This window comes from Pezoporus flaviventris, unplaced genomic scaffold (assembly GCF_033815535.1).
Source record: "Pezoporus flaviventris isolate CSIRO_AGI_PZ_B2104156 unplaced genomic scaffold, CSIRO_AGI_Pfla_v1 ptg000001l, whole genome shotgun sequence".
Lineage (NCBI taxonomy): Eukaryota > Metazoa > Chordata > Aves > Psittaciformes > Psittacidae > Pezoporus > Pezoporus flaviventris.
The window spans coordinates 55,664,931-55,691,590 of NW_026892549.1; the positions used below are offsets into that span (position 1 = coordinate 55,664,931).

Sequence of the window (26,660 nt, forward strand, 5' to 3'; positions counted from 1 at the left end):
TTCTCCACAGCGTTTATTGCAATCAATTCTATTTAAAATATATATATATATATATAATCTATACATTCATATTACACACGTGAGAAGCGCGCGGGGGAGAGGGGAAGCAGCATCCCAGTCCTGAGGCAGCTGCCATCATTCCCTCTCCTCCTTTCCTTCTGTCTCTAGGGATAAGCTCTGTGGGACAAGCCCCCAGCACCGGTGTCCCCACTCCAGCCCATCGCAGATGAAGGTAGCCAGCACTGCAGGTATGTCTCCAACAGGTAGTGGTTGAGTCAAGAACCCAACAAGGCAGCAGCATGGAAAACCCTGGTTGTTATTGCTGGTGGTGGATCTGCTCCTGAGCACCACGCCTTTGGAACCGACTCCAGGAAGGGTTACAAAACACAAGGTGGTTGATGGGGCAGTCACATCAATGCCAAGCCACCTCTCAGCACGCAGGCACTTTGCAGACAGCAGCACGTCAGCTCCTTGGACTATTTGAGCCAGCTCCAATCAAAACTCTGAAAAAAGCAAGGAAACAACTGAAACACAGGAAAACTGGTACTGAATGTGTATTTCCAAGGCGGTGACCAAAGGACACTCACTACCCAGCACCTCTGCTGTCCCAAGGGATCACACTGATCTAACAGCTGAAAAGTACTCTCACCATTTCACAACTCGGCTTGCTCCCAGCACAAAGCCCCCTCCCCACACACACATACTTAATTGCAGTGCTCAGGCATGTCACAGACTGCACTCCCTTTGGAAATCATACTTTGTGCCTGCACAAAACCTACCACTGGGGTTCCCAGTGCACCACAGGACACACTGGTAGAACAAGAACATAAATATAAAGAAATTGAATTCAAATGTAGACAAGAAGAGATAAAAAGTTCTTATAATTACTATTTTAACCTACTTTTCCCCCCAAATGAAGAGGACAAAACCCACTGTCTGATGCTTTCCTGCTGCCTAACTTCTGTCCCTTGATGCAAGAAAAGATTGATAAACCCCAAATATAACAAAACGTGCTGATCTGCAGAGTGTGATTCCATAGCAATGAATAATCTTTCTGGGCTAAAACATGCCAGGGACAGACACTGCACATTGGCATAAGGGAGATGACAGAGACATGGATGATTAATGGAAGCTAGTCAAACAGCTTCTCCCTCATCTCCAGCCACAGCAAGGAGACAAGACAGGAGAGAATAGTGTGTTCCACAACTGATACCAACCCTGTCAGGATGGAACAAAGACAAATAAACACTGATAAACCAATGGGTAAGACCAAAGTATGCATAATTAAGGCTGTCTTCCACACTAACATAATTACTTTGCCTTAACTGGTAGCTAATTTCATTTTCTCACTCATATTGCTCAACCCCTTGTTATCTCAGCGTCATCTGCAGCTCCCACTAATACGCTTTCATTTCACAATCCCAAATAACTCGGTAGCTCCAGTAAACTCTCAGTTCACCGTTTACAATTATTCATAAGCATTAGTACATTAAAATGTTTATGAATTGTAAGAGCTCCGTTTCATCAACCACCTCCATTACCTCAACCCTCTGTTCCTTTTATTTCAGCAGTTACAACTGGTAAACACCTTCAACTTCAAGCTTTAAGAAGGTTCTTGAAAATCTAAGTTACAGCACAGCACTGGATCTTTGACTTCTTTATACAACGGCAGTAAATTTGTTAGATAACCTCATGCTAACAGAATCTGTATGGACTTTTCTCTGTCATAAACAGGTCTATCTATAGGCCTAATTGTCCTTTCCTCACTATATTCATACAGGTGGCTTGTATGATACAGCCTCCAAAATCAGCTGAGAGCCCCTTCTAAAAGACCAATATCCTGTGGTGCTCTTTATTCCTCTGGTAACCAGGGTCCTCTGTGCACAAACTTACTGGCTTCAATTAGCAGTTCAGGAACAGAGTTTCAGATGGCATTAAAGTCTCTGGGTGATCACTATTTACTTTTGTTATTTCTTGCTACTTCAAATATCAGTTTGTGCAAAGAGCCTTCTTAAGACTCTCTAAAGCCTCACTTCTGCCATGAGGACAACTTCAGTTAATGATCAGGAAAGGGCTCTGGAAATGGAGAACCCTGCCCATGGTAGTGCAGGACACAAACCAGGACTCTCCAGTTGAGAATGCAACCAGTATTCAGAGCAAGCTCGCCCAGCCCACAGAACAGCCCACTTCCATGCAGACCACTGATACTAGCACCAAGGGCTACCTTTTAATGTTAGTGGAATCCAGAAGGGATGACAGCCACAGCAATTCACATCATCACAAATTACCCTATTTAAGGAGTTCTCCACAGCCCCAGAGGACCCTGCTGTGGCACTTAAAAACAAGGTCCTCAGATACATCAACAGACTTACCATCACACTGTTGTTCTGCTCCTGTCTCACCTCCTCCAAAATACTGCTAAAGAGTTCAAGGTAATTCAGATTCTCTTCTATGACATGGACAAAATTTTCCCTGCAGGGAAGGCATTACAGATTTAAAACACAAAGAAACACCAACATCAGAAGGCTCAGCACTATGGGGGATAAAAAAACCAAAACAAATGAACAAAACCCAAACAACCCCAAAACCTGATTTGCAGGAGTTCTCTGCAACTCTAGGAGCTACCCTGTAGAGCAGAAAAACGTGCCTTGAGGTGGCATCTTGCAGATCCCCACCCTGGAAGTGTGGATTTGCACTCCTTCCCTACAGAGGAACTGCACAAACCACACAGACTCTGCCTTAACAAAACCATGGAGCTGAGCTGAATACAAGGGGCCTAAAATCACTGCCCACTCTCCATAAGGTTTACATTTCTTTACTCTTTGTACAGTGCCTCATACAGTGAAGTCATGGCTTGAGGAGGAGATCTGACGAGATCCAAAGGCTCAGGAAAGCACCACATTACCCAGAGGTGGAAATCACCCCACAGCAGCAGACAGAAAAGAGGAAGGAGAAAGGTTGCTCAGGGTTTCAGAAAAAACAACTGACTTCCAGCAAAAGCCTGCCTGGAAGGTGTGTATCTGTAGAATCCAGGTATTGCCCCCAAAAACAAGTTTGGTGCTGATGTTCAACCAGCACTGCTGCAGATCGAGGGCTGAGCACCACGAGGGGCACTTTACTTCCAGTTGACATAATAGAAGGAAAAACCTCTCAGCTCCTGACAACTCTTACTTAGCTATGACCGGCTGAGAGAAAGGACCCATAATTACCAAATCCAACCCCAAGGCAGAATGACATGACGTACAAGAAATGACTAACACAGTGCTTTAGCTGACAGCAGTATGTGGAACTTGTTCAGGACCAGAGAGCACAGGTTTCTGAATAAAGCGTTCAACCTAATTCCTGATCGGTTTAGAGCACAACTGAGCTACTGACACATTTTTTGGAAGGATAAATAAAGTCCCAGGTATTGAACCAGATGGATTGCTTTGTATTGACCCCAACTAAAGTCCTCCTTTTGAATTAAGACTTTTTAAAATCACCAAAGCTGTAAGAAGTACTAACTATGGTATGATTTATCTGGGATTTGCACCAGAATCTGGGCACGAAATGATACCGCATTTCAGCTCAAAATCTCATTGCTGCCTTTTGCTGTGGTATGTCCAGAGATTAAGCTCTAAAACTCCAGCCAGGAGCTGAACAATATTGCCTTCAGAGACAGCCTGGTATGCCAAAACTTCCCCTGCCCAGCACATCCCAAACCCACATGGATGTGGTGAGGACATGCCCCCTCAGCACTGGAGGCTCCAGTGGCAGAGGACAGGATTTCAGTGTATGCATACAAAATGGCTACACTGAGCTCTCTGCAATGCCCTCCTTTCCCAACAGCTCTTACCCATCTTCAGGAGTTGCCAAAGAGGACAGAGGATGAAGTACATTCCCTGAGGAGCCCTGTGGGAGCCATGGGGCTACTGCTGTTGAGGTTGTCCCTTCAAGGCTGGAGCTTACCAGTGATCGAGAAGAGCTCTGAGTCTGGAAAAAGAGAAATTCATCAGTGTTATGGACCAGGGAGGTCTTAGTTAGACAGGCTTATTCTCTACACACTGTTTGTAACATATGCACACAAATTAGGCCATGTCTGTGACTGGCAAGTCAGCTGGTACAAGCCTCCAGAGTTCTGGTACAAATGTAATCGATGTGACATTGTGCAATGTTGTACATGACATGTCTTCTATGCTGAAGAATTAGGAAGTGGTGCCATGTCCTAAACTGCAAGCCTTGCACAGCCCCAGTAATCCTGACAGGGAAAAGACAGAGGTTTCCCATGCTGACCTTAAATGTGAGCATGTAGAAATCAGCTTCAGCTGCACTGTCACTATAATCAGTTCAGGAAAATCTGTGTAGTCTTAAAACAACTTAGGCTAACCAGGAAAGCACCTGGTTTGCAGCACAAACGGTCCAAAAGCTACTTACACAAGCAATTTTCAGCAAATGCCAGATCTCCCTTTGTCTTTTGCCCTGCATCTGCATCACTGAGTTGTCAGCTTCCTTGATGTTATTTAGAGCCACTTCAATCTTTGGAAGCAAGTCAATGATCTTCTGCTTACAGCCCAAGAGCTTGCTGTAATAGAAAGCAAACATAAAGTCACGTTTCAGCTTGTGTGGCAATACGTTCTGGCAAAACCAAAAGCCTCACCCTTGGGATCCAAGAAGAATTCAGTGAGAACACATCTGTGACAGCTGCAGGTACAAAACCTGCAAGACTGGAAGGAGCCCTGGACTTCTCCAAGCCAAAACTCAAAAAAGGAGGCAGAAAACGCTACCTACAATACAAGCTCTTCTTATTCGAAATGCAATTGATCCTGATGATAATGGAGAGCACAGCAACTCAACCATGTGACTTTACTCATCTTCTCTGGCCTATATTGGTCTCTATGGGCTGACCACACCATAGCTAACAACTTTCTTTATGGGACCTACTAAGCCACACCTAAATGATGCTTTGCTGACTACTGATATCTGTATAATGACATTTTTTCTGTGCTACTTGAGGAATTAATGAAAAACTCACTGTGGTATCTTTTCAGCTGTTACACAAGTTCTTTTTTCCCTTTAAGACTGTAATCCCAACCCAAACACTGTCAGAATCTGTCTCATTTTAAAGTAAACTCTTGGATGCTAACAGTACAAGCATTGCATTCTCCTCCCCTTCCCTATTAGTTATACAGGTTAGCTACAATTCAACACAGACACAAAGCAGCAGATTTAATATTGCAATGGAAAACGTACACCTGCATATCAATCTCCACGGTTTTCCCTCTCCTTTCCTGCTTTCCAAGTTGCATTTGTTTGAGTTCTTTGCTGCATAAAGTACCTGAGATGGCCGAAGAGCTCCTTGAGAACTCGGTCTTGGCTCTGTACTGTCTGCACAATGATCTTCACCATGTCTGTGCTGTCGCTGTAAGCATGATCTGGAAGGGCCATCAATCACCACGTTAGTAAAATGCTCTTCCACGAGGAGTCACTCTGGGCACAAATGCCCAGAGTCTAGGAAAGATGTGATTTAATGAGTGCAGCCAAACAAACCAACACACAATGAAACACTTAAATATCTTAAAATCTGTCACAGTCTCCCATTAGGCACAGCTTTTCCTTAATGTTTCTCCACAGTGATGCACACAATTCCAGCCACTCTTGCTGTTCAGATACTGGCTTCAATGAGGACTGCCAAATACACAAATAACTAGATCTTTCTGCTCACCAGTTACTATGTTAAGAACATAATAATCCCCAAACACAGGACTCCCTCCAGTATAAGAGAGAGGAGAGGGCGAAAAGAGACTGCCCTTGCGTTGGAGTGATGACAGAGGAACAACAGCTCTTCCCATATCTGGGGGGAGTACTGCAGGCAGGAAAAACAGTAGAGAATGCAAAAGGCAGAAACATGTTCAGGGCAGATGCTCCAACACTGAAAACCAGAAGAAAAACCAATGGCTGAGGAACAAGACTACAGAATTTGCGAGAGCTCTAAGCTCTGCACAAAGCAGAAATCATCATAAGGTATATGCCCTTCAATCTCTTTAATACAGTCATTTGGCTTCTAGCCTTCTCCTAAACAGCATTTTCTGGGTTTCAGTTCAGTAAAATTAGTCATGGGGTGTAAGCACAAAACAATCTTTCAACCATCTCTTTCCATACCTGGAGGTCTTGTTTTTAATTGCTTGTAAAGGTCTATGGCTCTCTGTTCCCTTGAAAAAGAAGAAAAGGATTCATATATGTATCAACAAGCAGGTGACTTGGGAAAAAAGCCTTGCAATGAAGTTATACCTTACTGAATGTCATTCAGAAGAGCTCTCAGTAACAGCAGATTAAGTGGCTGTTCAATCTCAGCGGCTATCTGATCCCCATCTTTTATAATTGCCACTTGTTGCTCTCAGCAACAGCCCAAATACCACTTAGCTCTTTCATATTTTAATACTTAAAGATATATAAAGTCAAGTTTCCAAATATTCAAGCATTCATGAGTTGTTCATTATCCTTGTTGGAAAACACACTAAATGTATTTAACAGGGTTTCCCAACAACCTCAGTTTTATCACTCAATGCTACAAAATTCACTCTTCTCAAATGCAAAAAAAATTCCTCTGCATTTTTCAGTGGAGACTAAAATATGTATCTTAGGCCCACCCTCTTCTAAGATGAAACTTCACAATCAGTGACAGAGAAGTGTCCTGTCTTCCCCAGCTGTGTTTTCCATGTTTTCCCAGGCCTAGTCATTGTGTGGCTGCAGGGTCAGTTAGGTAAGTTAGATGAGTCTTCTCCTGTGACTGCACCTCAAGCTTCCTTATACAGCTATCTTTTGGACAGAGCAGCGTTCTACCTTGTCTTATAATGCTGCCAAGTGATGTTAGAACTTCCAGAGGAAGGAGGAGCGTAAAACCGCATGTGGTAGGATCTTCCCTTTTACCAGTAAAATGATCTTAAAACTGATTGCAAACTACTTTGTACTTGCAGAGTGGTTTCCAAAAGCAGTGATGGTACCACCAGCCTCTCTGGTGGTTCCAGAGAAAAAAAAACCTCTGACACCGAAATACACAAAATCTATCTATGGGCAGTGAAAGTACAAAGCAAAGGACTTACAAGCTCTCCATGACCTCTCCTTGGCGCCTCGCATATGGACTCTTCTGAAGTTCTACAATCTCTGTGTGCAGAGCCATAATCTGTTCATCCAGATATCCAATATCTTCAGCCTAATGGCAAAATTTAGGGACATTATCAAACTGAAGGAAGAGAGTAATAGAGTAGATAAAAGCTCCCCAGCTATCTCCATGCTAGGAGAAAAGAGTTCTTTGACGTAACTGCTGCTACAACAATTGAGGTTACTGTTCTCAGTGCTATGCTATCACCTAGATGGCAAATCTCTGATAACCAAACTATATGGAGAAACAGATTTTTCTCATCAGCTGTTTCTCTCCAAGATGCACACTGAACATACACTCTCTGGCTTTACTTACGTTCCAGCAGTGAAGAATGTTTTCTCCTACTCTTACAGTGTGGACAGTGGTGCCATGAATTGTGGGCATTGATCTGCCTTCCTGAGAAAGTTTTTTGAGGTATTTTAGCTTTTCCTTTCTGACCTGGGACCTGAAAATTGAACATTTTCCAGAACATCCCTTGCTGTAGGTCTTGCAGGTAAAGAATAAGCCAAGAAGAAACAAGAAAGGAGAATCGGAATGTGAAGTAAACTCTGCTATCAAAAGGAATGTTTTTATCTGGAGCACTATGACTCACTACCTAGCATAGCTGTCTCTTGGCTTCACAGAAGTTAAGCTGCCCACTAGACAGACTGACACACGACTGCATATTACTGAGGAAACCATTTTTCACTCCTGATAACTGGATGTGGTGCAACTACACATGGGGACTGCACAACTTGAAGACAGAACATAATTCTGATGGTTTGCTAAGGAAATATTTGTTGAGGTTCCTGGTTTGATGGAAACAGCCAGTGCCAGCTTTGAGTTATGCTATTAGAACCAGCCTCCCTTTTATCTTCCTTGCTTTCCTACAGGGAACAACAAGATCCCAAAATTTTAAGAGCTGAACAGAGGTGAATTCAGGTGGGAATCCCAATTCCTCTATCTCCAAACGACTAAGTAGAATCAAGGCTCCAAAAACCTTTTGACTTAGAGACAGGACCTGAACTACCCTGTCAAATCCTTCACAGGGGAGAAAAAACAGGCAATGTAATTTATTGTTTGTGTTTCTAATGGTGTCTGGGTTGTTTATGCATTATTCACCGTGCTCTGTATTACTATGAGAGCCAATACAGGAACACCTTGCAGGGAAGAGCAAAAATGGAAGACATCAGCCCAGCAAATCATGTGCCAGTCCTGGTCAGCAGAACATGCAACGTTCTTGGCACTCCTGCAGCTACCTACTATCACAGAGCATGAAGAAGAGAGTAAGTACTTATGGAGATGTTTTATAGACCTTTACTCTGAGAAATACATTACAAATGTGCTGGCTTTTCCTTGCATTCCTTCTGAATGCTCCCCTCTCTGAAGCTTTATTCAATGCATCCAGTAGAAGAGGAGGAGACACAGCTTTTGACAATGAACTACAATCATCCTGTCTCTAGTTTTCACAGCTGAAAGCTTACTCCTTCTCTGTAGAGGTCTGGACAGAACTGGAGGCAGAATTATTCTGTCAAAAAGGCCTCTGTCTCCTCATCATTTCCAGTGGAGGTAAAATCAAAATGCTTATTCCCTGAAGCCAGAGAACAGAATTCTAAGCAGCAGATAGATTTTCAATTTCTCACAGAACTTACTCTCTGAGAAAGAGAAAGCTGTTCTCAGCTCAACTGTCCGTAAACCACAAGTAGAAACATCTGTTAAGTATTAGGAGTACTCAGAGTAACAACTGCTTCTGGCTTTGCTTTGAATGCCTTAAGGATGACTCTTACTAAAAACTGTATTTACTTGCAGAATACTAGAAATTTACTCTGTCTACTCCTAAATGAAGTACTGCAATTTTGAAGTAACTGCAGAGTGTCTGGTATGATTTTCAGCTTTAGAAATGGAAATTGTTGTGTGCAATCAATCCAACCAGGAAGACTCTTGTCTATAGCACCACCACTTCTCCTGGGCCATAAATAACGTGTCCATAGCTTACTTTCCTATATAGACAACTGAGACTAGTGACATTTGTGTTGGTTTTGTTCAAATCACTTGATTCAATCAACCTGAATTTTTTAATGCATCTTTTTTAATGTACCTGCAATGATATTTACATTCCCACAGCAGGCAGGATATGAAACACTGAAGGGACAGAGCAGTGGCACATATGACCCTTTAAGTTCCTGTCATGACCTCCTTTGCAGAAAGATAATGAAGCTTCTTTAATGTCCCCTACCTGTGCACACTGAGAGGCCTTCTCTTCCATCTCCTTCCAGGCTTTGAGCATCTTCTCTGAAGCTTAAGAGAAAAGACTTGTTAATTTACAAAAAGATATAGATGCAAAAATAACGCATAACCTGAACTTTACATACATCAATTTAATTTGAACACAGAGCATGGCACTCCAAGTAGGAGTCATGACCCAGAAATCACAGAGACAGCAAAGCTGCAGCTTAACAACTCGAGGCTCAACCTTAACTCACATGACAAGACCTATGATAGGATTTATAGAATCGCAGAATCCCAGACTGGTTTGGGTTGGAAGAGTCCTTAAAGCTCACCCGGTTCCAACCTCCTGCCATGGGCAGGGACACCTTCCACTAGAGCAGGTTGCTCAAATTTCACTGTTTGTAATCCCCAGCCTAAAATGAGTATTTAAATTCCACCATTAGGCTAAACAACTGCCACTTCTGATTAAACACCAGTTCACAGTATCTTTCCATTTTCCATCATCAGCCTTCACCCCAGTCATAATTTTTAATTCAGGCTTCAGTTTTTAGCCATATATCCAAACTCTGCATAAATCTTACTATTCTCCTCTGAAAGGAGAGGATGCAAGATCCAGATGTCTCTGACATTAAAACTGCAGCTGGCGCTTTTTCACCTCATCTCTCACCCTGACTCATGCTACCTCAAGATGACTCTTTCAGCATTGCTCAAAACAGGGTTTCCACAGTTGCCATGCCCATTTGTTCTGCCATGGGTTGTCAGTCACCCTTCCACTGTACATCCAGTGCAGCAACTCTGCCCTCCACTTTATGCCCAGTGACAATTCCAAATGAGTCAGTCTCTGGATGAATAAATAGCAAACATCTACATCACCACTACTATTAATACTCTCATTTTCTTAGCTTGGTGTTCTCAGTAGGCAACAGCTGACCACTGGTTTCACTGTCACTGAAGGTCTCCATAAACACTGTGGTTTTTATCCTCCTGCCTTTGCTTCTGCCAAACTCTTCTCCTGTATCTGCCCCAGCTAAAACAAACCCATAAAGATATTGAGGAACACAATGGCAATTCCTGCATTGTCTTTTAAGCCAGTTCTTATCCACAGTCCTTCTTACCCAGCCTGAGCCTTTACAGCATCAGACAAGACACTCAAACAAGCATTACACAACACATACATATGCCATAAGCCATCTGGTCACTGTATCTCTCCAGGTCAAGGCGAATGCTTTGATGAAAGAATTCCAGTTTGGCTTTCAGTTGCTGGGATGCTGACACCATATTGTTTTTCATTTTGATTAGGTTAGCATTGTACCGAAGAAGACTGAGCCTAACAAAGGAAACAAGAACAGCACACTAGTTTTAGAAGCATATCTGGACTTAAATTACCTGAAGAAGAGGCACAGGTAGCAAAACATTTTGGAATATCCTTGGAACAGGGACTCTCAGGCAGTGCAGACCTTCAGCAAGCAAAAGAGAAGGTCCTTCCTCTTTTCCCACTACTTTTGTCAAGGTCAGTTGATTAGCCCTTGCAGTGTAAAGTATTTCTTAGCATTTAGAGGGTCCTGTAGTGCATATTGCCCCTGGTGACTGCTGGCACCTTTTTTATCACTTGAGATAAACGACACTGCCCATTCTGTGATTCAATCACAGGACAAAACTCAAGTTTCACTCATTCTCTCACTTGTGAAACAACCACAGAGGGCTGCATTAGGAGGAGTGTTGCCAGCAGGCTCAGGGAGCTGATCCTTGCCTTCTATTTCAGCACTGGTGGGGCCATACCTAGGTCCAGTTCTGGGCTCCCCAGAGACACAGGCATACTGGAGGAAGGCCAGTGAATGTTACAAAGGGACTGGAACACGTCACCTATGAGAAAAGGCTGAGGGAGCTGGGACTGTTCAGCCTGGAGGAAAGAAGGCTGAGCAGGGATCAAAATGTATAAATACCTATGGTGAGGGTACATACAGAACAGAGACAGGCTCCTGTCAGGGGTGCCCAGTGACAAGACCAAAGGCAACGGGCAAAAAACTGACACAGTAAATTCTCTATTAACATCAGGAAACTTTTTTTTACTGCGAGGGTGACTGAGCACTGGCACAGGTTGCCCAGAGAGGTGGTGGAGTTTCCATCCTTGGAGATATTTAAGAGCCTGGTCCTGGGCAACCAGCTGTAGGTGACCCTGCTTCAGCAGGGGGAGTTGGACTGGGATGACCTCCAGAGGTCCCTGCCAACCTCAGCCATTCTGTGAGGCTGTGACTATATTCAAGGTTATTTCCAGTTATACATGTCAGGCACTATGCAATACTATTTCTAGAGTGGAATAAGCTCCCCCAAATATGTTTTATGACTTAAAAGTATAGAATAGCAAAGGGCTGTAAAACTCTGGGTAACCAAAACATCCTGAGATGTACATTTCCATGCAAAGAGTCTCTGTATTGGCATAATAAGGGATCTTCTGAATGAGGAGTAACAACTTACATGGCAGCTCTCTGGCCCTGGAAGAGCCTGCTATAATCTTCCTTCAGCCCAATCACATAGTGAACCGCTTCTGCCCATACCTTGCGCAGCTGAGAAACTGGTAATTGGATTTTACTGTCCTGTACTGAATGCAAGAAAAACACAATGAAAGGACAACTCCAGAGAAGTACTTCAGTGCTTATAACATTCCCAGTGCTTCAAGTGCCTAAACTAAGGGATCAAGCCATGCAAGACCTGCTCAAGTGTGAGTAAGCGTTACACATTACAGCTTTTCCAGTTATTTGACAGCCTCCTGCCAGCCAGGCAACTACTCATGTTTGAAGTCACAGGTGCAGGAGCACTGATCCCCTCGAGCATGTTGGTCTGTTGGCACCAGCAGACATACTGCATGAACCACGGCACACAGCAGGACCCAGGGGTGGTTTTATCTAGAAACTCTTATCTAAAGCACTAGCCCAAGTTAGCAGAGCAGATTTAATTGCTCCATTTAATCAGCTGAAATTGGTCACTATATACTGATGTGTGTTTCATCTGAAAACATCTTTAAATCTTTTGATGCTCCTTCCCAGACTCCCAATGTAGATGTTTAAGGGGAAAAGACACAGGACTTCTGTGTGCTCCCCTACAGAGACGGGGAACTGTCAGTACTTTGAGATGTCAATAAACATGTTGTAAAAAGCCTTTGCTCCAAGAGATTCAGCACAATGATGCCACACAATGAAATTCACCAGGATAAAGTAGCCCAGAACACAGAAAAAGCCAATCAGGATAAACCTGAACGAGAGTAAAAGGAGATACGGAAAACTAGCACAAATGCAGAGCCAGGCCAAAGAAAATTAAGCTACTTAACAGTATGTCACAATGCATTGCCTTTACATGCAGTAACCTAGTAATGTCTCCTGTCCCTTGACATTCTTTTCTCTTTCATATAGGTGCACAAGGTCCTTCATACAGCTTGTACACTTTCATAGGGGTATATTAGGTCCTGCAGATGCTATCATTTCAGGAGACATGTAAGGGAAGCTGTAAGCAGAGAAGCAGCTTTCATGCATGGTCTTAAAGTATACTGATGATGCTAGGGCTAGGCAGCAAGGACCCACTGGAGCAGACCCCACCATGCAGCAGCAGACAGGCTCTACTCCCAACAACTCAAAATGGAGGAGAAGCCTGGAGTTTCTCAGTCACTTGGCTCTGCTTGGTGAGACCAGAAGTAGGATCAATGCTATGGGGTTATGGACATATCATGACTAGAGGTCAGAACTATCAGGAAGACAGTATAAGAGATTTTGAACTTGTGAAGTGTCTCTGAAGACCAGCACTAACTGTCAGTAGAATGACAGCAGTCCTGCAACTGGCGTAATGTGCCCAAACACAGTAGCTTGGCTCTGTTATTAGAGCAAGGTGAACGAATGATCAGCAGGATAGAATGAGGGAGCTGTTCTTTCACTTAGGAGAGATATAAGAGATGGATCACAGCTGAAATGCAACTATTACAGACAGTGAGAGAGGAAAAGGTAATCTGTATCCCTCAGGATGCTGATGTAGGACACAAGCATAAATCCAGGAGAGCTGTAGGAGGGCAACTGCTCACGGACACCCAAAGCTCAAGAGAAAGGAGCAAGGAGCTGAAACCTGTTTGTACCTGGGCATGTTGCACATATCCTTTCTTCCCCTCACAACTTACACAGATGCTAAACCCTAAGATAAGAAGGTCCTTGACCCTTGGTACCACCAAAGGACATCTATGTGGGCTATCACTCAAGTTCCGCAAACCATCTTTCAGCATGATGTCACTGCAACACTGGGTATGAAGGGACAACAGGCTTTAGCAGAGCAGAAAGCTGTGCAAATGAAACCAGAGCCCCTATGTCAGAACCTTCTTTCCAGGATGCAGTGCACAGACATAACAAGTTTCCCTCTCTAGGCTACAAGATTAGGTTGCGTGTAAGCCTTCATTCACATCATGGTTCTGTTTAAGTTGGGCATTGCTTAGGTTAAGGTGTTGAGGTGGGGTAGATGCTGGTCAGTGCATGGAAATTTATACAAGGGCAAAAACCTTATGTGAGTTCTAAGCAGCTCTATCAAAGAGTTCCCAAAGGGTGAGCAACAAATTCTCTGAACTGTTAGATGTAGCAAATGGGGAGATACAGCTCTGTAGAATAAACGCTGTTAGGCTGTTCATGGTTCTTAAATGGTTCTCTTGAATTAGATCGTGCCCTTCAATATAACACACAGATTTCTACGAAAATCTACTTTCCTATTGCCTGAGAAGCAGCACTTTCCGTTCCCAGCTGTTCTCCAGCATACTTACCAATGTAATTTACACAGTCAGACAGACTCCGAGAAGCAAAGGGTCCATCATAGACAGTTCTGCTTTTGTCAAACAAATAGACCATGTAGCTATCCCAGCCTCTCTGGCAGAAAAAGAAAACAGAACATAAAGAAATCCCAAACATATCTCCTACTAACCCAGAGGGTCTTAGTTACATCATGAACTAATTATTCTGGGTAGATACTCAGAAGATCAGGTGCCTTAAAAAACGGATCTTAAGAAGACCTAGAGAAAAATAGGAGCCTTTGCTAACAAGTTACTGTATTTAAACATTTACACATAATTATAGGAATAATAATGCTATAATACTTAGAGTATAAATAGGAATTATTTAGCCCAGATATAGAATATATAGAGAATATTTAGACTAGATACAGGAACATATATCATAGGAATCTGTCATTGGTAATCTTACATTACCCAATAAAGGAAACAATTTCAGACCTTACATTACTACACTTACAGAGCAAACAGACTCCAGTGGAAGATGAGAGCAATTTATCTTCCCCAAGATTTTAAATTCCCTGAGAATGTGATATTAAACAAACAGAACAATTCTTACTACGCCATCGATCACACACTGGGAAGCAGGTTTCCGAGGGTCCAGGCAAATCCCGGTCTCTAACAGCAGTTCTTGATTTCCAGTACTTATTCCAGTTTCAAACTCAATCCGAATCTGAAGGGAATGAAAGCTTTCCTCAGGATGCAAGAGAAATGAAACGATCTTGGCAGAGGTCATATTTAGGATGTGTACTATCTGTAAAAAGAGTACAAGTTGATTACAAGTCACTGCCTATCAAAGAGGAAGGACACAAAGGCCTGGGAGGGAGTATGCAGCAATTAATGTGTTAGACTGAAAGCATCAGTTGACTTTTAATGACTACAGGAATCAAGACAAGGAGTAAAGCCCCACATAATAAAACTCAAAGCCCACACCTAACTTTTAATGTCAGAGAAACTAGACTGACTTTAGCAAAGCTCCACTACTTGAAGGGGAAGAGTTAGGAGAATGTAATCTCTGTTCTACTATTTGGAAGTCATGGCACCAGCAGTGGAGTTCAGGAAAACTTCTATTAGCAAATATTTAACCATTAATTCAACTTGGCAAGTCCCTTCCGAGGTGACAGGCAGTAACACTGGGTCATTCTTCCATTCCAAGTGTAGAGCTGGAGATTAGCATTTCTAGGGTATTTCGCCTTGAGACAGGTACTAGACAGGCTGCATATACACTCACTGGTCACTTGTATATGCAACCTGTCACTAGACAGGCTGCATATACACTAACTATACCAAAAAAAACATTGCTCATGATCCTGCAGCTGGATGATGCTAGGATTATAGTCTTGCTCCACTGAATAAGCCTTCTGTCCTCTGAGGTGCTTTCAGTAGGCCTTTAAATTCAGTAGCAACCCTCACTCACCTTCAAATTCAGTATGTAATCCATTATTAGGAAACACTTTGGACGACCGGACTCAGGATCTAAACTTCCACCCCTCTGTTGCGGATCCCAATTCAGCATCAACTGCAACCAATTTTCCATCGGTCCTACAATTAAACTAAACCAGAAGGGATGTAAGAAAGAGACTACAACACTCAGTCCACTTAGGAAACTAGGGTCTCACAACAGCAATAAGGTTACAATTCTTAGGTTAGAGACCATATATGTACAACATATGTGCACAACATATGTGAACATGTGTAGAGCACAGTGAGTTCACTGCAGCGGCTCATCTGGAAGGCAGGGGAAGCCTGGAAGGGGAGGAGAGCACACACAGTGTGAGCATCCCCACTATCCCACTGTAGTAACAGTCCTGGTGACCTTAGCAGGAACACAATGTACCTTTCATGACACTTCTGATTCCCATTCACTGAGCTAAAAGTATCTTGACACACCAGCTAAGATGTATCAAATGGCTAAGGGGGAGAAATAGTTTTTGGTTCTTCTTTGTCCAAAAACTATGATACAAATAAAACCCAGTAGTTTTCAAACCCTTGTCTGCAGAACAGCCATCCCCATGCTGCCTGGAAGGTTTTCCTCCATCTTTATCTACACAAGAAGTTAACTGTCAAGAGTATCTCTGAAGACAGCCCACAGTGCATTATGGACTAGCCCACAGCACTGGCACAAAGCTCCCTTTTATCATTCTCATCTCCAGTACTTCTCTGAGAAATCTGCCAGTGCCAGTGAGTTGCACTGCAATGCTGGGCACATCTAAAGACACAGATGCTACATAAATAACAAGTGAGCAGAGCCTGACTTCTGACTTGGTATAGACCAATTCAGGTCGAAGGCCCTCCTGGTGGTCATTGGTCTGAGCCCTAGCCCCAAGCAGGGCCAATGTCATATCTACAGCAGGCTGCTCAGGACTGTGCCCAAGCAAGTCTGGGCAGGCCCCACAGATGAAGATTCCCCACTGCTTGGGCCTGTCCCAGAGATGCATTATTGGCAGACAGAAACCTCTTCTGTGCCCAAATTTTGTTTCTCTTCTTGTAACTTGTGCTGTTGCCTTTGGTCCTTTTGCTTTGCCCCTCTGAGAAGAGACCAAAACCGTTTTCTCTGTAATGCCCATTACATAGTAGAAGACAAAAATCAGACTACCCTTTGCCTTCTCTTTTCCGGACTGAAGCAGTCCAGCTTCATGGGCCTCTCCCTGTATCATGGAATGGCTAATGTTGGAAGGGACCTTAAAGCTCATCCAGTTCCAACCCCCTGCCACAGGCAGGGACACCCTCCACTAGAGCAGGTTGCTCCAAGCCCCTGTGTCCAACCTGGCCTTGAACACTGCCAGGGATGGGGCAGCCACAGCTTCTCTGGGCACCCTGTGCCAGCGCCTCAGCACCCTCACAGGGAAGAGCTTCTGCCTAAGAGCTCATCAAAACCTCCCCTGTTCTGGCAGGTTAAAGCCATTCCCCCTTGTCCTGTGCCCCTTGTCTAAAACCTCCAGGTTTTTAGGCACTGGAGCTGCTCTGAGGTCTCCCCTTAAGGAGCCTTCTCTTCTCCAGGCTGAACCAGCCCAGCTCTCTCAGCCTGGTTCCAGAGCAGAGCTGCTCCAGCCCTCGCAGCATCTCCGTGGCCTCCTCTGGACTCGCTCAAACAACTTCATATCCCTCTTGAGTCTGGGGCCCCAGAGCTCGATGCAGGACTGCAGGGAGGCAACTAACAGGCTCTGACCATCTTTGTGGTCTCTGCTGGGCTTGCAGCCAGTTTTCCCAACACAAGTACTAGAAGCTTCTGCTTCCATGCAGCAGTTGACTCAACTACTTGGTTTATGAGACTCAATGCCACCAAGTTATCAGCTAGATGTTACTCAGTGGCCTTATAATACTAGATGGAAAGCAGTCACAAAGTTCACACTGCAAGGTGAATTGTCCTGATCCCACAAACAGCCACAGGGTGAAGTGCCATTGGAGAGCCAGGTAATCAGAAGAGAATCATATGGTTTATATTCCTTAACAACAAATTATAGCTCACCAGGAGATTGGAGTAGGAGAAGGAGCCCTCAGTGTAAAAGACAAGCCAAAAATTATCCTGTGTGGCCACAAGGACACACTTACCCACAGAGGCTGTGAGGCTGTGGTAAATGGGTACTAAAGCGAACCTCCCCGTTCATGTCTTCAGAAGCAAAGATGTGCTTTGGATCCTTCTTCTTGATTTTTTCATGCCTAGAAAATTAAATCCTTGGTGGATATACTGACAATGTGACCTTTCTAAAGGTTCAATTGAATATTGGCAGCACCAAAAAGCGCCCCTGGCTTGTAGCTTTAGAACACAAACTCTTGCTTCAGGACAAAGAAAACATTTCCAAACAATCTACCCAGAATATCTCTGAGTGGAAGAGGGCAGTCCTTGCTACTAATTCCATCTCTGGAAACATTTCTGCTCCTTATGCAAGGAGGTCTGGACAGCATCAAACAAGAGGGTCAACAGGTTCACTGACCACAGAGCAGACCTGCAAACAAAATCAGCCTCCAGACAATCAAGATTTGCAAGAGACATGTGGCAAAACCCTTACTCCAACCTGAGTGAAGCAGCTAAGAAGTGTTAGAAATACAGCAAGCGATGCACTAGGGAAAACAGCACCAGCAATTCTGCCTCAGTTTCCCCACCCTCGCTCACTGCAGCACTAGTCTGAGCTTTGCCGAGAGCTCGACTGCACCTGGAGCTCTGCTTCAGTCAGCCCTAACTGGAACTGAAGCCACAGGCATGTGGTCTGCATTGTTCCCTTCCTTCTTTTGTGGCTAGGAAAGAGCTGTTTCTAACCTCATTCATTTTGTGCTACTTACATTAACTCAAGTTTTTGATGTTGCAAAAAAAATGCAACAAATATTGCACTATTAAAATAATAAAATTCAAAGATTAGATTTAGCAGTTAAAAAGGGAACAAATGCATGATACTGATTAAAACTGCTTTGATAACACACAATTTATTAAGCTAACACTTGCATATAACCTCAAATATACTTTTTTCCCTGTTATTATTTCAATGCTAACAGAAAAGCTAGTTTCAGGTTTTTCCTGTTGCAGAATCACCCTTTTAAAAGCCAAGCTTACACACTGTATCCCTCCCTCCCAATATGTTTTCCTGATACCAATACAGACCAGCTTATAATTCTATTTTGGATTCAAAATTCACTTGTGAAGGAATTATGGTGACCACAGGCTACCACACAATGTAATAAGCACATACTACAAGATACACAAATAGCCATTCAAACTGTCTTTGACACTACTAAAGCAGACCACCAGCCTCAGCACCTCACAATGAATTTATCCCTCTGGTTCACACTGTCACCTCATCATACACAGGAGCATCTTGGCACCACCTCTTTCAGAGTAAATGCTTACCAGGTAAATGGCTGCAGATTGTGCAAGAAAGGTCTAAATCCAGCAATACATTCAAACACCATTGTTCCAAAGCTCCAGTAATCAACAGTAACAGAGTACGATTTCTTTTCAAAGAGTTCTGGAGCCTAAAAAGATCATAAAAAGACACTTTGAAAGTGGTGTATTTCAGGTCATCTATTTTCTTGCATTTCTAGAGATGAAGCTGTGTCTGGGCATGGCCCTTGGTTTCAGAGTGGCACAGGGACCACAGTGCAGCCCTGCTTAGGTTGCCTGGTGGATCCAATCCATGAGGAGATGGGAGGCATTGGGCTTGTTGGGTCTGGGTCTGGCTGTGGGGAAGCTGAAGGTGGGGCAAGTTTAGAGCAGCCCCCAACTATGGCACACAAAGGGATGGAGGGGCCAAACGCATCTTGGAAGCGACAGGAGATACAGAGAGGGGCAACAGCAACTGATGGACATCTTGGAAGGTTCAGGTTGAACATGAGGAAACACTGCTTCCCCTGGAGAGCAAACACCCTTGGGACAAGAAGGCACAGGATCTCAGGTTTTGGAGGTTTCAGGGCCTGGCTGGGCCATATTGCTGGTGACAGTCTATAGGAGGCTTCAGCAGCTTCCTTCTGATACAGACTCTGTGATTCTATAGCATGTGGCAATACCACATCACTCACAAGCATGAAAAACACATCTTACCAAATATTGCAACGTTCCAACAAATGAAGTGCATAAACTTCCTTGATCCAGATCCTTTGCATACCCCAGGTCTATAATTTTGTGAACAATCTGTAGACAGTTCAAATAGCTCATGAGAAGAGCAAATTCAGAGAATAAAAACCAACCCACCAAACAATCCCAAATTTGTGCAGTGACATCCATATACACAAGAAGAGGAAAGCAAGAATGGAAAATCTGGAGGAGATCCATGGTGAAGCTTCAACATGCGACACAATGCTAAGGCGTGCTGTTGCATCACATATGCTGGCCTTGGCCACCTATCTCAGCATAGACTTGACTTTATTTAAAGCAGTTTATCAGTTATAGCTTGGCCAAACAGAGTATTTAGCTTTTGATTTGGGAATTGAAAGGTATTTGTTTAAAGAGTAACAATAGAGAAACACATTTTCACTAGGAAATCAATGAGGCTGACTCCCTGAAGTAGCTGGATTTTCCATGCCGCCCTCAAAGCCACAAACACAGGGATAAACTATCACCTCAACTCCTTCATATTCTGTTGGAGGCAGGGTTCTTGAATGAAAACAAGTTACTTGTTTTCAATGATAAGGATTTAAGAATAAGCAAAATTGTTGGCTTCATCACAATGTAAACTTGTAGTAAATGCACAATTGAGTTTTCAGCTCAGTTCAGTGCCACAAACGACATGTTCTCTTTTATCTCTCTCAGGGAAGACAAAGCTGCTGGAAAATTCCAGAAATGACAGTGGGAACACCAGTGACAGAGACACCTAACTCACCTTCCCACCTTCATCCTGAAGAACAATATTTTCAGGCTTTAAATCTCTGTGTATAATTCTGTTTTCATGCAAATACTGGATACCAGACCCTGAAAGACAAAGGTTTGATTTAGTACAAGATAAAACTCACACTGATTAAAGCTACATCTGACCAAAATATCCCTGACTTCAGGGTTGACAATAATATATTTTAAAGCACCATTAAGAACTATTGACTTAAAAGATTTGTCACTTTTACACTAGGACCAAAATAGGTCCATATGTGCTCTAGAGAAATGAAGGTTGCTACAGAGTTCAGGCCTCACAGCATAAGTACAGGTCACATCAGAGAAGGCAGCTGAATTCTTCAATGGTAGAGTCACAAAATGAAACACAGCAAGCAGATAAGCAAAGCAGGCATCCAAAACGTGCAGGCAGCCTGAAACAGCTCTGTATGTCCTCTAACCTAAGATCTTGGTGAATTAACACAAGATAACACAAAGCCCTATTTATATATGGAAGCACATTATGCAAGATGCTGAGGAAAGAAAGAACTGAAATTAACTAAGCAAATAAAACAAGGGGAGTTTCTTTTTGACCTAAAAATACTAGAACTTATACAAGCACTATTTGGCAGCAAACTTCCCTTTTTTACTGGCCAGTATTAGCAACACTGAACTTGTGGGTTCAAGGCTTCCCCTCTGCTGGAAGAGCACTGTTGTGCTGAAAGGAGCACTTCTCTGACCACTTCTGTCACTCCCACTGCTAAAAAATGAACTTCCATGATGGCTTTAAGGCAACCCATGTGGGGGCTGCCCCCAGGAGGAATGTATGTTCTCAGACTCTCCTTTCCCAGCCACAATTTCCATGGCAGCACATGCATTTATGGCACCATGTGATCAGCTTGATCTGGAAACGGATCCAGCCACAAACTACTAAGAATAAAATAACTGAGTTTTAGCCAGGCTGGTTTCCAGAACTTGCTCCTTGCTTGGGTACAGGAGTAGTAGGGAAGGGAAGGGGAGCACATGCCCAAGAAAAGGCAGAGCAGGACTTTGCCTTGAGTCAACAGTCCACACTTGAGCTGCCTGGAGGGGACTGTGGAGCCTCTAACAAAAAAGAAAGGAGAGAAATCCTGCCTGTGGGAAGGGGAAAATTCACTACAGGTTTGCCCAAGGAACCACACTGGCCACTTGATAAAAGCTTATCACAACATCTCCCAGAAGACACAGCCACAGAACAGCAAAAAATGACTTTCAGTGTCTGAGGGGCTTTGTTTAATGCATTTTCAATCTTCGAGATGTGAAAGTGGAAAACAAAGGTCCCATGAAAGGCCCACGGCCAATATTATATCTTCTCATCTCTATCAGGGGGTATTTCAAGTTTTCCTATGCAAAGGCTACTCCAAGTGCACACCATGTAAAGCTGATTTCTCACCAGCTGTGACTGAAAATTCAGTAAGGGATTATTGTAAGAGAAATACTCAACCAACATGCCCCATGAACAGTTCAAACACCTCCTCCCATCAGGATAAAGTGGATCACCATGGCCCAAACCTTCACTGGTTTATTTTAAAAACCAAAACACAGGAAAGAAAGGCATTAGACTACATACCAATGTCACTAAGCAGAGAAAGGATCTGACTTTCCTTAAGTCCACAGCAGTTATCTGGTTTGTTTAGCAACTGCAGTAAAGAAAAAGATGTTTAGAGCCACATTGTTAACAGTTAATAGTCAAGAAGAACATTTTCCATCCCCTGCTGACACACACAGGCAACAGCACAGCCCAAATCTAACTTGAGGTGAATGTAGTAGTCAGCACTGAGAAATAAAAGCACGAGGAGGGAAAGAAAATAACTCAAGACAAAGCAAAAATTCATTGCAGAGATGGGGTTGAAAAGAAGATTTGGGCTGTTAGAATAACACCACAAAAGGCTGAAAGCCATCAGAAAGCAAATGAGCAAGTGATGCAAGCAGGGTGATACAGCTACAAACAGCGATGCTGAAGCTCCTGGAATCTGCTCATTCCTCATCTGCTGAAGTTTGGCTTGACAGATTTAGGAACACATCAAATGCCTGAATCAGGACTGCTGCTTGGAAGGACAACTCTCCAGTGAGGAAAATAAACTGAGTGACAAATAGCAAAAGGAACAGATATGCATCTAAGCCTTGGCATTCAAACACGGGTCACAAAACACTGAGAAAAGGATGAGAAGGGAAACTAACAAATTAACTCTTCAGCTGAGCGTAGACCACAGAAGAGAAGACCACTGCAGTCATCTACAGCTCCCAAAAAGCCCAGCTGGCCCAAAGCAATTGCTGTTTTAATCTGAACAAGCTGGACATGGGTTCTGTTAAGAGTCCTCAGTGGACTGTACCTAAGTGGTACCCTGTTACAGAAAAGCCACCCAGGTATCAGACCCCACTGCAAGAAGCTGACAAACACTGTGCAGCCACCTCTGCAGTCACCCATTGTCAGTCCCATGCACATAAAGCTGCCTGAGCCCTGCAGGGTCCAAGGCACAGTAACACCAGGCTTCTAGGTTGCCCACCTACTTAATCCCAAACTAAAAAGCTATCCATTAGTCTGTGCATCACTGGAGTGTCCACAGCATGGACCAGCACCTAAGCTCTCAACCCTGCCTCCACTCTAAAGTGCTGCTTCATCTCCCTTCTTCCTTGCCCTGAATTTTCCTCCTCTAGTGAAAGGTATGATAGAAGCAGCGTAGGAACGCCATCCTAACCACCGCCTTCATGACCTGTAAATAAGTAGCTTCAGCAATCTCCCACATACACCCCAAGTCAATTAACATGTGATTTGATTTTTACCACACTAAAGGCTTTTACAGATGACCAAGGTATGCTTCTGCACTGCAGACACCCTCACATGAGACAATCCTCATGGTTTTGCCCGTCTCCTACACTGCAGGCATAACCAGTGAGAAGCCAAACTTCAACATCTCACTCCTTAAGTTCTGGGTAGATGCACTGAACAAGAAAGAAGAAAAGGGCCAAAGACAGCAATCAAGCTCAGAGTCCACAGCACTACCCCGAAAGGGCACAAGCATATATATGTGCATGGTCCACAGACAGCAGCAGATGCTTTTCCAGGCTTTGTGGAAGATTGTAGATGTGCAGTGAGAAATTAATAGCTGCACAAAACAAAAATGGCGTCAAGCAAGTGTAAGAGATATAAAGAGCAGGATGTGAAATAAAAAGAACATGGTGGTTAGTTTGGTTTCTTTTTTTCCTTTAAATAAGGGATGCAGTTATTGCATCCAGCATCTGCTCAGTTTCCGCCAGTGCTATTTAACACCAGTAAAAGAAACAACAGAAAAATTAGGAGATTTCTGAGCAAACTCAATCAACAGGGATTTGCTTCTTCACTCCTATACAAACAGCTGCTCCCTGAATACAGCTGCAATGGAAAAGGAGCATAAACTCTATGGGGCCATGCAGCCACTGCCTGGGGAACCACCAAAAGGTTCCTTTACACTTCCATGTTGCTGCTTTGCAGAAAGGCAGTTTCCAGTCAGCAGGATAGTCTCTGAAGCCCTGGAGGCCCCAGTCCAGTACTGAAAGGATCCTTCCCCTGTGCTGAGATCAACACAGTACTGCATACACATCAATCAAACCCAGATCAGATGCCAAAACACACTGCAGTAAAGCCAAACAATTGGGTGCAAATATCCAGGCTACAGGAATTGGTATTAATGCTAAAGCAGTTCATGAAATGACAAGCTGCTTCAGGATAAAAGCATCTGCCCTTGGATTGCTCTGTGTCCTCTGGTTTCAAAACCACTTCACGTTTACTTCTCCATACCTGTACCTAAAAAGAAAAGCCCCACAGAACACGGATGGTTTCACAGACAACCCCAGCTACAAGAAGAGCATCAACACCATTAATTTCACTATATATTGCAAAGCAAAGCAGACATTACCTTACGGAGGTCACCCCCTGAACAATATTCCATTGCCAGGAGAGGAACATCATTAACCAGAAAGTTCATCTCCTCAGGAACTTCACAGGCTCTAACTACATTGGGATGGCTCAACCTAAGCACATGGAAAGATGGATGAAAACTGACTCCTCTTTTGGAAGAATGAGAAAACAGATTGTTAAACAACTGTGGTTTATGTTTCAGGTAGAATTTCTGCTCCCTAAATGTATCCCCATTGAGAAGCACACTCTTCAACTGGTACCTACCAGTATCCAAACACAACAAATCCATGCCCTGGGAATACACCAACCAGTGATGAGCAGAAATGATGTCTCAATGTCAAGGTACAGGACTGTGATGATGAGGACTAGGGCTCAAGTTCTGGATTCCTGCACATTCCTGGCAGACTTGTTGCATATGTGTTTCTGTTTCTGCGTGTGGGGACAACTTCCCCCTGCCCCAAGGGTTTCATAGGAATCCATTTACACTTGTGTAACTGTACCAGGGAGGGAAAACCATGCAAGTGAAACCCACATACACAGGGTAGGATTCATTTCTGCAACTTAAATCAAACAGCTGTTTCCTGTTTATATGTTCCCATGTTTTTATGTTACTTTTGGGAATAAAAGACACATCCAGAAGGAAGAGAAGACAAATTACTTCCGTGTCCACCTTCCAAAGCCTGAGCCTCTGGAAGCCACCACAGGAGCAGCTGTAACTGCATGGCTCAGTGCTTGTATTCACAAAACAACTGTCATGGAAACACTAACAAGAATAGCAATCGCCAAGAACTGACTTACTAACTCAGGTTGTCTGCACATGGTTTCTACCAATACTGGTGCACAGCAAGGCATCAGAGTAGGAGCTCAGTAAAGCCCTATGAAGCAGTGACACTGCAGGCCTTGGTAAGGACAACTCAGAACAAAACTGAGCAGTGTCCCTGCTACCACCACTAAGAGAATTCATACTCAGGGATCACTCTTCAAAAGGGAGGGGGATTCTCAGAATGAAGGCACAACTGTATGAGACCCCAATGGCCAGAGGTTCCACTCACATCCATGAGGACACATGTGGACAGCGCTGGCTCAGGTTTTCAGAGTGACATGAGAGAGAGAGGGACGATGGCAGCACAGAGTGGTTTCTCATGAGAAAGTGTTAGGACACATCATTCTGTACGTGCAAGAGAACCACAGAAAAAAGGAATTTCTAGATCCCAGGATGACAGATCAAAAACACATATGCTACCCAGTGTGGGAACATGTGGGTTTTCTCATGTCACCACATCAACTCAACGGCATCACATGGTGTGACTGTGGAGGAATTAAGGATGGACAAACAGCCCAGGCAGCATAAGAGCACACAAAGTTTGAATGGTGCTAGATCCCAAGGCATCAGCTAATGCAACTGGGCAGAAGAGCTTGGCCACAGAATAAATCCCAGACTGGTTTGGGTTGGAAGGGACCTTAAAGCTCATCCAGTCGCAACCCCTGCCACGGCCAGGGACACCTTCCACTAGAGCAGGTTGCTCCAAGCCCCTGTGTCCAACCTGGCCTTGAACACTGCCAGGGATGGGGCAGCCACAGCTTCTCTGGGCACCCTGTGCCAGCGCCTCAGCACCCTCACAGGGAAGAACTTCTGCCTAAGAGCTCATCTCAGTCTCCCCTCTAGCAGGCTAAAGCCATCCCCCTTGGCCTGCCCCTCCAAGCCCAAAGCCCCTCTCCAGGTTTCCTGTAGCCCCTTTAGGCACTGGAGCTGCTCTAAGGTCTCTCCTTACGGAGCCTTCTGTTGTTCAGGCTGAACCAGCCCAGCCCTCTCAGCCTGTCACCTCAGTAAACCAGCGCGGAACCGCTCGGTGCCCGGCAGCCCCTCGCCCCGCTGCCCCAGGCCGTCCCCACACCCCGGCCGGGACCGGGTCCGCGCCGCCCGCACTCACTTCTTCATGATATCGATCTCATGACACCAGCGGTCCTTGTTCTTGACGCTGAGCTCCAGCCGGCACGACTTGATGGCCACCCGTGCGCCCGAGTCCTGCGGGACACAGCGCCGTCAGCCGCCCCGGCCGGGCCCTGCCCTTCCCGCCGGACTGCCCGGCCCCGCTCCGCGCCGCCCCACCTGGTGCTGGTAGAGACAGACGTTACCGAAGCCGCCGGTGCCCAAGCGGTCGCGCATCTCCCACGGCCCGCAGCCGCCCGCAGGCTGCCCCCTCAGCGCCACCCCTCCGGGGGCCCGCTCCGCGGCGCCGGGGGTTCCGCCCCGCTCCATCGCGCCTCAGCC

General features: G+C 44.4%; 1 protein-coding gene and 1 long non-coding RNA gene across 3 annotated transcripts; both read right to left on the bottom strand.

The window, feature by feature from the left end:
* Nucleotides 1-108: 108 nt before the first annotated feature.
* CHUK (component of inhibitor of nuclear factor kappa B kinase complex) lies at nucleotides 109-26,648 on the bottom strand. Of its 2 annotated transcripts, XM_061458281.1 has the most exons (21): nucleotides 26,499-26,648; nucleotides 26,320-26,414; nucleotides 24,387-24,501; nucleotides 22,061-22,130; nucleotides 20,468-20,556; nucleotides 19,690-19,779; nucleotides 19,000-19,124; nucleotides 17,709-17,816; nucleotides 15,574-15,709; nucleotides 14,716-14,910; nucleotides 14,133-14,235; nucleotides 11,822-11,945; nucleotides 10,522-10,673; nucleotides 9,354-9,415; nucleotides 7,080-7,189; nucleotides 6,139-6,188; nucleotides 5,315-5,411; nucleotides 4,414-4,561; nucleotides 3,836-3,972; nucleotides 2,373-2,472; nucleotides 109-503 (listed from the first exon to the last, which is right to left on the bottom strand). In XM_061458281.1, the coding sequence occupies exons 1-21, from the start codon at nucleotides 26,646-26,648 to the stop codon at nucleotides 477-479; spliced, it is 2,283 nt and encodes a 760-aa protein (XP_061314265.1). In that variant the 3' UTR covers nucleotides 109-476. The 2 variants fall into 2 exon arrangements, with proteins under 2 accessions (XP_061314265.1, XP_061314274.1); XM_061458290.1 differs by lacking the exons at nucleotides 6,139-6,188; nucleotides 7,080-7,189; nucleotides 9,354-9,415.
* Nucleotides 15,211-15,563, bottom strand: LOC133271871 (uncharacterized). Its single transcript, XR_009744287.1, has 2 exons — nucleotides 15,433-15,563; nucleotides 15,211-15,386 (listed from the first exon to the last, which is right to left on the bottom strand). It is a non-coding gene; the product is annotated as an uncharacterized LOC133271871 (long non-coding RNA).
* Nucleotides 26,649-26,660: the final 12 nt, after the last annotated feature.